At 39.8% G+C, this 14233-nt stretch overlaps 1 protein-coding gene across 3 annotated transcripts in view; it reads right to left on the bottom strand.

Annotated features, from left to right (window-relative positions):
* FER (FER tyrosine kinase) overlaps positions 1 to 14233 on the bottom strand; it is a 446225-nt gene that overhangs the window by 166991 nt on the left and 265001 nt on the right. For 2 of the 3 annotated variants that reach the window (XM_077817292.1, XM_077817291.1), the window contains one exon: positions 7539 to 7595. In XM_077817292.1, the coding sequence (XP_077673418.1) occupies positions 7539 to 7595 (57 nt within the window). Of the gene's footprint in view, positions 1 to 7538; positions 7596 to 14233 lie in introns of those variants that run through there. The other variant, XR_013346171.1, reaches the window with a different exon arrangement.

Below are 14233 nucleotides of genomic sequence, written 5' to 3'. Positions count from 1 at the left end.
TCAAGCCTCTGTTAATTTGTCTAAACTAAGATAAAAGGTATATTTCTAAAACTTGTGGGTGAAAACATTTTCAATCTTTTTAAAACCCTAATTGTATTTGAACATGTTAGCTGAGGTGAACCAGAGTTCACTACATAAAGTACACCTATAACCCTAGTTTAGACAAGCCCGATGTCATGGTGATCTTCTTTGGGCAAGAAAGTGCTAGCTGGAAATCCCTTTCAAGTCGGTTAGTATCACCATTACATTACTGCCGGGGGAATAAAAAAAAAAAGCATGCAGAGACACAAAGTTCTCTATGAGCCAAGCCTACTACTTGTACAGTGCTTCCTAGTAGTGTCAGCCCAGGGAATGAGATAGTAAATATTGATCTCATCACCATAAGACTATTAAGCTGGTCCATAAAAACGTTTAAAGAAAGTCTTTCACACTGGAGAAAATTTGGAGAAGAGAACAGATTCAAGAAACAACCAATTTTCAGAGCAACTTCACTGCAGGAGCAAGCAAGAGAAGCTGATGGGCTGGGAGCAAACTCTTTTAAAAAAAAAAAAAAAGGCTTGCAAAATGGTATGGAACAGTATGAAAACCTCATGTCAGAGAACTAGCTCAATTAAAAATATATATGATAGTTTTCTACAGTCAGAAGTCTTCCTTTTGGACTGTCTTCTACCCTAGATCTTTGTGCAGAAATCCCAATGGTATCAGTGGTGGTTCTACATGCAAAATGAGGGTAGACTATGGCTTATTAAGTATTCTAAAATTCTCTTATGCCATTAATAATAGCAATGAAGTTCCAAGGGGTGCCCATGCTGGGAAAACTGTGGAGCATTCACAGAAACCGGGTGCTTTTAACCATAAAACATTACTAAAATCACTTTGCAGCTCCTTCTTTGCTTAAATGATGGTGTTTTAGGAACTTTTTGACAGAAAATGCTCTTAAGTCATTTATTTAGATATTTTAAGTTAAGTACTTTTATTTTTTTATTATTCATAATGTTCCCTCTGAAGTTTGAAATTCATTTTTAATTTCCCTTCAAGTTTGTATTTACAGCTCCAATCAGGATTGCTAATTTAAATAAAGAGGCAAAACTAGAAACAGACCTGTGGCTATTGAAAATACATTTTTCTTCTAGGAGATAAAGAAAAATGGATTCTTTGTAACCCTTCTTGCATAGATAGTGGTTCTCACAGAACGTAGGCTACACACGACATTGCTTTTATGGAACAAACAGAAACTGCAGCAATTTTTTTTTAATTACCTGGCACTGCAAAGATGACTTAACAAAATTAAATATACATGGGTCAAGGTAATGTAGATATATTTCAAACCTAAAATACTTGACAATACACTTTGTAATTTCACAGTTTTATAAAGCTGTGTTTATTATATGGTTGAGCTTGCTAGTTCTTTAAACAGGGTTTCTTTTCTCCTCTCAGCCATTAGTAAGTAGCTTATACTTGGAAATCCAAACTTCAGATAGGACATCTTTGAACCACAGTATTACTCTCACTCAGCAAGGGCTGCAGATGCTCCTATGTTTTGAAAAAGAAAATGGAGCATAATGATAGTTCATTGTACTCTATCCTGGTTAATTTTATTTTATTCCTTGTGAAGGGAGACCGCAGGTAAGTTAATATAAGCAAACTCCATTCATTCTGGGGCAGACACTGCTCGCCCATTTATTCTCAACCTGTTCTTCAATCTGGTGACCGCTATTTAGAAACTTTTAATAGAGCTAGAGGTGGTGGGATGGAATGTGAGTTATCTATATGACTTGGCTGGTGTCTTCTGAAGTACTGCTCCATGCAGCTGGAAACAGAAAAGTCTGAATAGTGTAGCAATCAGCATCTTCCTCCCTCTTTTAATTCGGAGTAATCACAGCACATTTTTAAAGTGCCTTGCCAAGGCAAGATATATTTACAGATTCATAGATTTTAAGGCAAAAGGGACTATTAAATCTTTTACTCTGACCTCCTATATAAGTAGGGACCTACCAAATTCATGGTCCATTTTGGTCAATTTCACGGTCATAGGATTTTAAAAAATTAGCTATTTAAATCTGAAATTTCATGGTATTGTAACTGCAGGGGTCCTAACCCAAAAAGGTGTTGGCGGGGTGTGTCACGAGGTTATTGTGGGGGGTGTTGCGGTACTGCTACCCTTACTTCTGCACTGCGGCTTGCAGCAGCGCTTCCTTCGGAGCTGGGCAGCTGGAGAGCCTTGGTTGCTGGCTTGAAGTTCAGCTCTGAAGGCAGAGCCGCCGCTAGCAGCAGCTCAGAAGTAAGGATGGCATGGTATGGGATTGCCACTCTTACTTCTGCACTGCTGCCTGCAGAGCTGGGCCCTCAGTAAGCAGTCACCACTATTTGGCCGCCCAGGTCTGAAGGTAGCAGCACAGAAGTAAGGGTGGCATGCTATGGGTATGGTATTGCCACCCTTACTTCTGCACTGCTGCTGGTTTGCTGCCTTCAGAGCTGGGCACCCAGCCAACAGCCGCCGTTCTCTGGCCACCCAGCTCTGAAGGCAGTGCAGAAGTAAGGGTGCCAGTACAGTGAGCCCCCTAAAATAATCTTGCAAACCCCCCACCCTGCAACTCTCACTTGGGTCAGGACCCCTAATTTGAGAAATGCTGGTCTCCCCCATGAAAGCTGCATAGTATAGGGTAAAAGCACACAAAAGACCAGATTTCATGGTCCATGACGCGTTTTTCATGGCCGTGCATTTGATAGGACCCTATGTATAACACATACCATGGAATCTCATCCAGATACTTCTGTAATGAGCCCAATAATTTGTGTTTGACAAAGACATACCTTCCAGGAAGGCCTCCAGTCCTGATCTGAAGAGACTTCAAGAGAAGGAGAATCCACCACTTTCCATGGTAGTTTGTTTCAATGTCTAATCACCCTCACTATTAAAAATTTGAGCCCTTATTACTCAGTATTTTCTCCCCATGAAGCTACTTATAACCATACTCAAATCATTCTTGAACTTCATTTTGATAAACTAAACAGATTGAGTTCTTTAAGGGCTTGTCCACACGAACCCTTAGTTCGTGGCAAGCTGGGGTGTAAATCTATCCTACACTAACCTGTTGAGCATCAAGTGTCCATGTGGACTCCGCTGCCATGCAGTAAAATTTCCCTAGTATGCTTTAATCTACTTGTTTCAGAGTAACAGCCATGTTAGTCTGTATTCGCAAAAAGAAAAGGAGTACTTGTGGCACCTTAGAGACTAACCAATTTATCTGAGCATAAGCTTTCATGAGCTACAGCTCACTTCATCGGATGTATACTGTGGAAAGTACAGAAGATCTTTTAATACACATAAACCATGAAAAAATGGGTGTTTACCACTACAAAAGGTTTTCTCTCCCCCCACCCCACTCTCCTGCTGGTAATAGCTTATCTAAAGTGATCACTCTCCTTACAATGTGTATGATAATCAAGGTGGGCCATCTCCAGCACAAATCCAGGGTTTAACAAGAACGTCTGGGGGGTGGGGGGTGTAGGAAAAAACAAGGGGAAATAGGTTACCTTGCATAATGACTTAGCCACTCCCAGTCTCTATTCAAGCCTGAGTTAATAGTATCCAATTTGCAAATGAATTCCAATTCAACAGTTTCTCGCTGGAGTCTGGTTTTGAAGTTTTTCGGTTGTAATATCACAACTTTCATGTTTGTAATTGCGTGACTAGAGAGACTGAAGTGTTCTCCGACTGGTTTATGAATGTTATAATTCTTGACATCTGATTTGTGTCCATTTATTCTTTTACGTAGAGACTGTCCAGTTTGAACAACGTACATGGCAGAGGGGCATTGCTGGCACATGATGGCATATATCACATTGGTGGATGTGCAGGTGAACGAGCCTCTGATAGTGTGGCTGATGTTATTAGGCCCTGTGATGGTGTCCACTGAATAGATATGTGGGCACAGTTGGCAACGGGCTTTGTTGCAAGGATAGGTTCCTGGGTTAGTGGTTCTGTTGTGTGGTATGTGGTTGCTGGTGAGTATTTGCTTCAGGTTGGGGGGCTGTCTGTAGGCAAGGACTGGCCTGTCTCCCAAGATTTGAGAGAGTGTTGGGTTATCCTTCAGGATAGGTTGTAGATCCTTAATAATGCGTTGGAGGGGTTTTAGTTGGGGGCTGAAGGTGACGGCTAGTGGCGTTCTGTTATTTTCTTTGTTAGGCCTGTCCTGTAGTAGGTGACTTCTGCGAACTCTTCTGGCTCTATCAATCTGTTTCTTCACTTCCGCAGGTGGGTATTGTAGTTGTAAGAATGCTTGATAGAGATCTTGTAGGTGTTTGTCTCTGTCTGAGGGGTTGGAGCAAATGCGGTTGTATCGCAGAGCTTGGCTGTAGACGATGGATCGTGTGGTGTGGTCAGGGTGAAAGCTGGAGGCATGTAGGTAGGAATAGCGGTCAGTAGGTTTCCGGTATAGGGTGGTGTTTATGTGACCATTGTTTATTAGCACTGTAGTGTCCAGGAAGTGGATCTCTTGTGTGGACTGGACCAGGCCGAGGTTGATGGTGGGATGGAAATTGTTGAAATCATGCTGGAATACCTCAAGGGCTTCTTTTCTATGGGTCCAGATGATGAAGATGTCATCAATATAGCGCAAGTAGAGTAGGGGCTTTAGGGGACGAGAGCTGAGGAAGCGTTGTTCTAAGTCAGCCACAAAAATGTTAGCATACTGTGGGGCCATGAGGGTACCCATAGCAGTGCCGCTTATTTGAAGGTATACGTTGTCCCCAAATGTAAAATAGTTATGAGTAAGGACAAAGTCACAAAGGTCAGCCACCAGGTCAGCCGTGACATTATCGGGGATAGTGTTCTTGACGGCTTGTAGTCCATCTTTGTGTGGAATGTTGATGTAGAGAGCTTCTACATCCACTCCTATTTCAAAGCGTGCAGCAGGCTAGTGCAAAATAGAGTTACACCCTAGCTTCCCCCCAAACTAAGCATTGGTGTAGACATTGTTTCCTGCACACGTAATTTTTGTGTCTTTTTTCAGGACCTCCATATGTCTAACATCCTTTTAAAAATGTGGACATCAGAAAAGGAGGCAATATTTCAGTAGTGGTCTCACTAATGCTGTATATGGGGGGAAGTCACCTCCCTACTCCTATTTACTACTCCCCTGTTTATACATCCAAGGATTGCATTAGCCTTTTTTCCACAGCATCACTCTGGAAGTTCATGTTCCAGCATTTGTGTGCTATGATTCCTAAATCCTTTTTAAAGTCACTACTTTACAGGATACAGTCCCCCGTTCCGTAGGAGTGGCCTGAATTTTGTTCCTAGATGCATAACCTCACAGTTAACTGCATTAAAATACATTTTGTTTGAATGGGCCCATCTTATCAAGCGATCCAAATCGCTTTGTATTACTGCCCAGTCCTCATTATTTACCATTTCTCTAATCTTCGTGTCATCTGCAAATTTTATCAGCAATGATTTTATAATTACTTGATAAAAATGTTAAACATGGGGCCCAGAACAGATACCTGCAGAACCCCATTGGAAACACTTGCATTCAACAATGTCACACTGACAGCTGATTTTTTGAGATCTGCTAGTTAGCCCATTCTTAATGCATTTAACATATGATGTATTGATATTGTCTAGTACTCATTTTTAAATGAGAACGTCATGTGGTACTGAGTCAAATGCCTTATAAAAGTCTAAGTACATTACATCTGCGTAACCTTTATCAAACAAACATGAAATCATATTAAAAAAATCACGTTTGTTTGACAAGACCTATTCTTCCATAAAACCATGTTAATTAGCATTAAGTATAATCCAGCCCTTTAATTCTTTATTGATTGAATCCTGTATCAGCTTTTATGTTGTTTTGCCTAGGACTGATGGTAGGCTAACTGGTCTATAATTAGCTATGTCATTCAGCTTGACCTTTTTGAATATTGGCATGAATTAGTCTTTTTCCATTCTTCTGCAATTTCCTCAGTATTCCAAGATTTATTAAAAAACAACATCAGGGGATCAAGGACATTTTATGCCAACTCTTTTACAATTCTTGGGTGTAAGTTAACTGGGCCTGCTGATTTATCCCTACTAGGTACTGTTTCAAATCCTTCTTAATTAGTAATTGACTGGAAAGTAGTTCACCATCTTCATGTGATATGAGTACATCATCCTACTCCTTTCCAAATATAGAAATGAAATACTTATTGAACGTTTCTGCCTTTTCGGCTTGTCATTACTCCTGAATCAGTTTTTACATAACAGCAACATACATGCATAATTGAGGCAATTTTCTTTCACAAGAAGTAATTCTTCAGTTATAGGATGTTCTGTAAATTTTTCTGTCAAACCATATCTTGATATAATCATAACTTATTTTACCAGGCACATAACTTATTTTACTTAATATTGAAATGTATTACTTTTATTCAATGACTCATTGTGTCTGTCTTGCTCACCTAGGGGTAATTAATGTTTATTTTTGTGAGAAGGCCTTGATTGATGCCAGAAATGTGTCTCTTTTCCAGCATGCTGCTTTTCCATTTTCTTCAGTAGAACTGGCATTATAATTGCATGGCATTTTTAGTGGACATAATTCTCTGTTTATCTAGTGGCAGTTTGTGTTTTTGTTTCCTTAATCTGTCAAAGAGATTTTATCCTGTGCAGCAGAATGCTTTGATAGAATTTTCCCCTCCTGTTCTTTGAATGGTTCGTCAATTCTTACAGTATAAGAAACATACACATTTTACGCTAAGCCAACTGTCTTTATGTGTTTCTTTTGATTTAAAGCATTTTTCAGGTTTTGTGGCATAGTCTAGAGCATTAGAGGCAACCTAGTATAGTGGATTAAACACAAGTTTGAGAGCTAGGAATTCTTGAACATTAATTTCAGTACTTGTACTAACTCACGATGGGGTTTGGCATCAGTTTCACCAAATGTAAAGTGGGCCATAGGGCTAGTTACTTACCGAATTTATAGAAGTGTTCTAAAGGTTTATGTTCATAAAAGACTTTGATGATGTAAACTGCTATGTAAGTGCTAAGTATTATTTTGACTAATGCAGCGATTGTTGTGATGTTACCTACACGACTATTTTACTTGCCTTCTAACACTGAGCAGGTCATACAAAGTCAGTTCAGTCCACATAAACCATCTGATTTTTATCAGCTCACTAATTTATGTAAGCACCTTTACTACTTTGCAGAAACATTCCTCATTGCTTGTATTTATACAACACATAAAATTAGATTGTTAAAATCAGTATGTATATGTAAATATATGAAATATGCAAGCTGCTCTTAAAACACTTATACCAATCAACAAAAGACAGAGAACATTTATTATTTACTTGTAAACGTGGTGTACTTTTATGTATGCTGAAATTCAGTGCTATTTGCAATGCATTAAACTATATGAATTACTAAAGAAATTTTGTTTACTAGAAAAATAAGAGCTCCAAAAATAAGAAACTACAGACTTCAGTCAATATATACTTGGAACTCATAGGCTAAGGAATTTTTTTTTCATTTAGTTCTGTTGATTACTTACTTTGCCCAGTAATTCTCCCAGTGTGACATCTTCATGATTGAGAACCCATTTCTTATCCTACAGCAAGGAAAAAACCAGTTGCTTAGTCCACACAATAGTATATTTCCTATAAGACGTATTTGAGCTAGTAGAAATAGACCTAAAGGAATATTTCATTCAGACCATTCAATCAACAGCATGCCAAGACATAACCTCAAGAGGCTATAAAACAGATTTAAGAAATGTTGCTGCACAATAGAATATTAAAATCTACATTATAGCAAATTTCTATCAGAAAATTAAGCCTTCAGCATGATACTATACATGTAAATAGAGCACAACAGGCACTATTTTCATAAAACTCAGGATCTGATATCTACTATTGCTGATTTTAAAAATGACTTTAGTCAAAGTAAGGAGATAAGGATAAGGAGACTTCCTTTTGCAATACAAAAAAAACCCCCAATAAACCTAATTCTGACTTGATCCAACAAAATGGTTTCCCTTCCAGTACGTTGTAAAAAGAACCAGTTTTTCTACAGATGAACTGGCCATGTGTTAGCATTTATTAAACCTACTGTGTGCAGTTTCACATATTTCTCAAGTAATATCCCGTAGTATAATAAAAAAAACCAATCATCAGTTATAGTGTCAGTACAGTACTGAAGACCAGTCACGCAAACATTCTATTACAAAACAGCATATGCATTAAATGGCTGCAAAAGCTGCTGACCGCACTGGGAAACATTTGGATTGGTACAAACATGTTTTGTTGAAACATTTCCAGAGCTGTATTTTAATACTAATAGGTATGGTCACGTAGAGGAATTATTTATTTCTGTTTATTTCTTTAGATTCTTCCAGCATATGATACTCTAGGCACCATACAAATACCATCAACAACAATATCTTATATGAAAATTTATCATCATCACATTTACACCATGGATCTGTCCATTACTAATGAAACAAACCCAAATCTAAACCAGTCTGTTGCCATCCCATCAATCCATTTTCTCCCTGAATCTCAGAGTAAAAGGTGGGTTTTGTAGCATGCCTGGTAAAATAGCAAATCTAGCCTTAATGCACCAACTGAAAGCAAATTCCAAAGTCAAGGACCCCCTTACCTATTTCCTCCCTCAAATAGAGAGGTCAAGTTTGAGCAGCAGCACTAATCACAGCTGCAACAGAGAAAGTAAGGTGGTCTTTCAGGTAAGCAAATCTCAAAATCTTCAGGGTTGCAAACATATTGACAACCAGTGCAGACTACAGATTAGCGGTATAATGTGCTAATTTTTTGTATTGCACTCCTTAATAATCAAGTGGCTGCACTGAGCATTAACTTCAGTTTTATAATGGTCATACTGTGTAATCCATGTAGAACAGTCTAATCTAGAGGTGATAGCAACATCAATAACTGACCAGAATTAAACTGAATTGATTTAAATTCTTTCAGATTCTCTTTTTTCTGATATTTAGTGTTGATTTAAAGGCTCCTTTGTGCCACCAAGGTGAACCTAAAATTAAGAGCTTCAATGAATTGTAAATTCACCTTTAGTTGGTCATGGATTAATTGAGAACAAGTTCCGCTTTCTAAGAAGTTCTTTTTTTTAAAACAAGTTTACTCCCAGCCAAAATCCAAAACCTGATCTGATTTTGCTAAATTCAAAAATGTATACTGGCTGTATTACAATTTACAATCAATTTAGTAGACTTATTTAGCATTTCAAAGTGAATACTTTTTTTCACTTTTCTTAAATTAGATATATTTTTAAATCTGAACCTCTACATTTTCTCATCTGGACAGAGGGGAAAAAATAGGAAGCTTTTCTTTTATCAAATGGATTGAGGGGGATAGTTAAAAATATTATTTCTCAATCTGCTGCAGACTTTCCCACCCTTTCTTTTGACTGTACTGTCCCCTTTGCTTCCATAAGTGGGGGGGAGGGGGCGCGAGGGTAGGAGCCTGTAACAGAGTAAATACAACCACTATTTTGCAGTCTGTTAAAGGCAAAAAGATATTAAAATAATTTTTATGGCTGAGACACAAACTAAGAAAAGAGAAGACATTTTAACACTTTCATTTGTATGTTACAATACAGACTGTTTTACTATGTTCTTGTACCTAACAGAGTGCTTTGCTTTTGTCGGTTTGCTTCATGTGCTTGACAACATTTAAGATCATCCTGAACATATTCTGTCTGTTTTCATTTCTCTCTTTTAATTTTGCAGCTGAGGTTTGTTTGTTTTTTTAAAGTGATGGAGTATGTGAAAAATATTCAATTTTAGATTCTTTTGGACCGATCTGATTCCTAAAGAATTATCAGATTTGTTCTAATCAGATAGTAAAATCTCTTCTGTATTGATCAGTGATTGGGACATCATTTGGGGACCCCCATCAGAGAATCAGAGAAAGGTCGGGCTAGAAGGGACCTTGGGAGGTCAGTCTAGTCTTCCCACCCTCCACGAAGGCAGGACCAAGTATACCTTGACCATCCCTGACCGGTGTTTGTCTAACCTGTGCTTAAAAACCTACAATGATGGGAATTTCACAACCTCCCTTAGAAGTCTATTTCATATCTTAACTACCCTTAAAGTTAGAAAGATTTTCCTAGTATTGAACCTAAACTTCTCTGACTGCAGATTAAGCACATTACTTCATGTCCTACCTTCAATGGACATGCAGAACAACTGATTACTGACCTCTCTGTAACAGCCCTCAAAGTATTTGAAGACTTATAAGGTCCCCCGTCAGTCTTCTTTTCTCAAGACTAAACATGCCCACTTTTTTTTTTTTTTTAAAAAACCTTTCCTCATAGGTCAGGGTTTCTAAACCTTTTATCATTTTTGGTGCTCTCCCCGTCCACATCTTCCTTGAAACATGGTACCCAAAACCGGGACACAATACTCCAGCTGAGACCTCAACAGAGTGGGACAATTACCTCCTGTGTCTTAGGGTACATCTACACTTCCAATAGCGAGTAGAGTACAGACACTGCATGCCCAGCTAGCATAGGTATACATAGCAGTATGGATGATGAGGCACTGCTTAGGCAAGCAATGTACAGACATGTCAGAACTGTAGATTATATACCCTACACAGCTCTCTATATACCCCAAAAGTGCCACCTACATCTACACTGCTATTTTAAGCAGTTTAATATTTCACTGCCGGAGCCTGTCCCTACTGCTGAGAAATGCTCTGGCAGCAAAAAAAGGCTCTGGCAGGAAAGAGGCAGTGGGGAAAAGGCTCTGACAAGGAGGAGGCATCAGGAAAAGGAACAGCCAAAGCCTTTCCCTGCTGTGTGCCTTGTGCCAAAGCCTTTCACTGCCACGTGTAGCTACACACTCCAGCATGGATGCAGCCTGCCTTTCACTGCCACATGTTGTTATGTGAACCCTACATGTTGCTGTAAACGTAGACACAGCCTTATATAGGGCACTCCTGTTAATATACCCCAGAATATTAGCTTTTTCGCAACTGCATCAAACTGATGACTCTCAATTTGTGATCTACAATAGCCCCTAGATCATTTTCAATACTACTGCTTAGCCAGTTATTCTCCATTTTGTAAATGGGCATTTGATTTTTTTCTTCCCAAGAGTAAAACTTTGCACTTGTCTTTACTGAATTTCATCTGGTTGATTTCAGATCAATTCTTCAATTTGCCACGATCATTTTAAATTCCAATTCTGTCCTGAGAATGTCATGGGGGACTGTATCAAAAGCCTTACTAAAAATCAAGATATATCATGTCTACAGCTTCCCCACTATCCACTTGGCCAGTAACCCTGTTAAAGAAGGAAATTAGGTTGGTTTGGCATAATTTGTTCTTGACAAATCCATGCTGGCTCTTCTTAATAACTCTTATCCTCTAGGTGCTGACAAACTGATTGCTTAATAATTTGTTCCAGTATTTTCCAGATATCGAAGTTAGGCTGACTGGTCCAAAATTCCCCCCTTTGTTCTCATCATTTTATTGTGCGACCACTTCTTAAAAGGTAGAGATGTCCTTATGGACTAGCTCCCCTCCAGTATCCTTGTGTTTGGTTCTTAAAATGTTTCATCTGTGGACCATAGTACATACATGGATCACAACTTGAGAACTACTGCATTACTTTATAAGGCAAAAATCCATAGATGTTATGTAATGCATTTATGCCTAAAATCGTACGTCAAAATTTATCTTGCACTGCAAATCTGCTAATCTCAGCAACACACACACTGCTAGAAGGATTTAAAGAAAAAACAACAACAACTTGTCCTGTTTAAACATTCTCTGCTCGTTTCCCATGTACATAATGTGCTGTGTTGAAGACTAGCTGAATGTTGTGGGTAGAGCTTTGAAGAGTACATCATGTTTTTCCTCCCTTGTTTAGCCCCTGACTGATTACCATAAAGCACACTTAAATTCATGAACAAATTTGTGTACTTTAGCTCCTCAAGCTAACTGGGAACATCAAAGCAGCAAACTTCTACACCTTTGGCAGAGGAGACAGATAGGAGGAGAGGTCCGGTGTGCAGAAAGAACCAGCGCTAATTGTGCTTTATTAATGTTAATTACAGGATACAAGTGCATTCTTGGTGACTACTGTCTTCCTACAGGGAAGAGAAATATTTTGTATCTCACTGCCACTTCCTTCAACCATCTAGTTTTACTCCAGAGGCTCTGTGTGGTCCAGTGGTTACAACAGAAGCCTTGGAGCCCAGAAGAACTTGTTGCCCTAAGCAAGAAGATTGTATAGGAGACAGTGCAGCTCAGATTAAAAAGTATCCCACTCATCTATTAATTTTCTGTGCTTGGACAGATGGAAAAAACCTTTGGTACAAATCTCTGCCTGTTTCAAACTGATAAACAGACCCTGCAGATGTGATAATATTGCTGCTGCTCTTAAATTTTGGCATTAGATAATTTGACAGGTGAAGAAAAAAGTAATCTAGGTATGATCCATCTGATAGAGACATTCAAGGGGAAATGCTTGTGCAAACTTTATTTTTGCTTTGAAGATCTTTTGTGCTATCACAACTTCAAAACTATGTACTACTGAAGTTCATTTCATGCAGCCATCCTTATGAAAAGCTTACAAGAAGTGGAAGGTTGGACATATGACCAGGGAAGAGTATAAAAATATTGCTCGGGCATGTACGAATGATATCAGGAGGGCCAAATCGCACCTGGAGCTGCAGCTAGCAAGAGATGTCAAGAGTAACAAGAAGGGTTTCTTCAGGTATGTTGGCAACAAGAAGAAAGCCAAGGAAAGTGTGGGCCCCTTAATGAATGAGGGAGGCAACCTAGTGACAGAGGATGTGGAAAAAGCTAATGTACTCAATGCTTTTTTTGCCTCTGTCTTCACTAACAAGGTCAGCTCCCAGACTGCTGCGCTGGGCATCACAAAATGGGGAAGAGATAGCCAGCCCTCTGTGGAGATAGAGGTGGTTAGGGACTATTTAGAAAAGCTGGACGTGCACAAGTCCATGGGGCCGGACGAGTTGCATCCGAGAGTGCTGAAGGAATTGGCGGCTGTGATTGCAGAGCCATTGGCCATTATCTTTGAAAACTCGTGGCGAACGGGGGAAGTCCCGGATGACTGGAAAAAGGCTAATGTAGTGCCAATCTTTAAAAAAGGGAAGAAGGAGGATCCTGGGAACTACAGGCCAGTCAGCCTCACCTCAGTCCCTGGAAAAATCATGGAGCACGTCCTCAAAGAATCAATCCTGAAGCACTTGCACGAGAGGAAAGTGATCAGGAACAGCCAGCATGGATTCACCAAGGGAAGGTCATGCCTGACTAATCTAATCGCCTTTTATGATGAGATTACTGGTTCTGTGGATGAAGGGAAAGCAGTGGATGTATTGTTTCTTGACTTTAGCAAAGCTTTTGACACAGTCTCCCACAGTATTCTTGTCAGCAAGTTAAAGAAGTATGGGCTGGATGAATGGACTATAAGGTGGGTAGAAAGCTGGCTAGATTGTCGGGCTCAACGGGTAGTGATCAATGGCTCCATGTCTAGTTGGCAGCCGGTGTCAAGTGGAGTGCCCCAGGGGTCGGTTTTGTTCAATATCTTCATAAATGATCTGGAGGATGGTGTAGATTGCACTCTCAGCAAATTTGTGGATGATACTAAACTGGGAAGAGTGGTAGATACACTGGAGGGGAGGGATAGGATACAGAAGGACCTAGACAAATTGGAGGATTGGGCCAAAAGAAATCTGATGAGGTTCAATAAGGATAAGTGCAGGGTCCTGCACTTAGGACAGAAGAATCCAATGCACTGCTACAGACTAGGGGCCGAATGGCTAGGCAGCAGTTCTGCGGAAAAGGACGTAGGGGTGACAGTGGATGAGAAGCTGGATATGAGTCAGCAGTGTGCCCTTGTTGCCAAGAAGGCCAATGGCATTTTGGGATGTATAAGTAGGGGCATAGCGAGCAGATCGAGGGACGTGATCGTCCCCCTCTATTCGACATTGGTGAGGCCTCATCTGGAGTACTGTGTCCAGTTTTGGGCCCCACACTACAAGAAGGATGTGGATAAATTGGAGAGAGTCCAGCGAAGGGCAACAAAAATTATTAGGGGTCTAGAACACATGACTTATGAGGAGAGGCTGAGGGAGCTGGGATTGTTTAGTCTGCAGAAGAGAAGAATGAGGGGGGATCTGATAGCTGCTTTCAACTACCTGAAAGGGGGTTCCAAAGAGGATGGCTCTAGACTGTTCT

Source organism: Eretmochelys imbricata, chromosome 5 (assembly GCF_965152235.1).
Source record: "Eretmochelys imbricata isolate rEreImb1 chromosome 5, rEreImb1.hap1, whole genome shotgun sequence".
NCBI classification, from domain to species: domain Eukaryota; kingdom Metazoa; phylum Chordata; order Testudines; family Cheloniidae; genus Eretmochelys; species Eretmochelys imbricata.
This window is presented reverse-complemented; position numbering and strand designations above follow the sequence as displayed.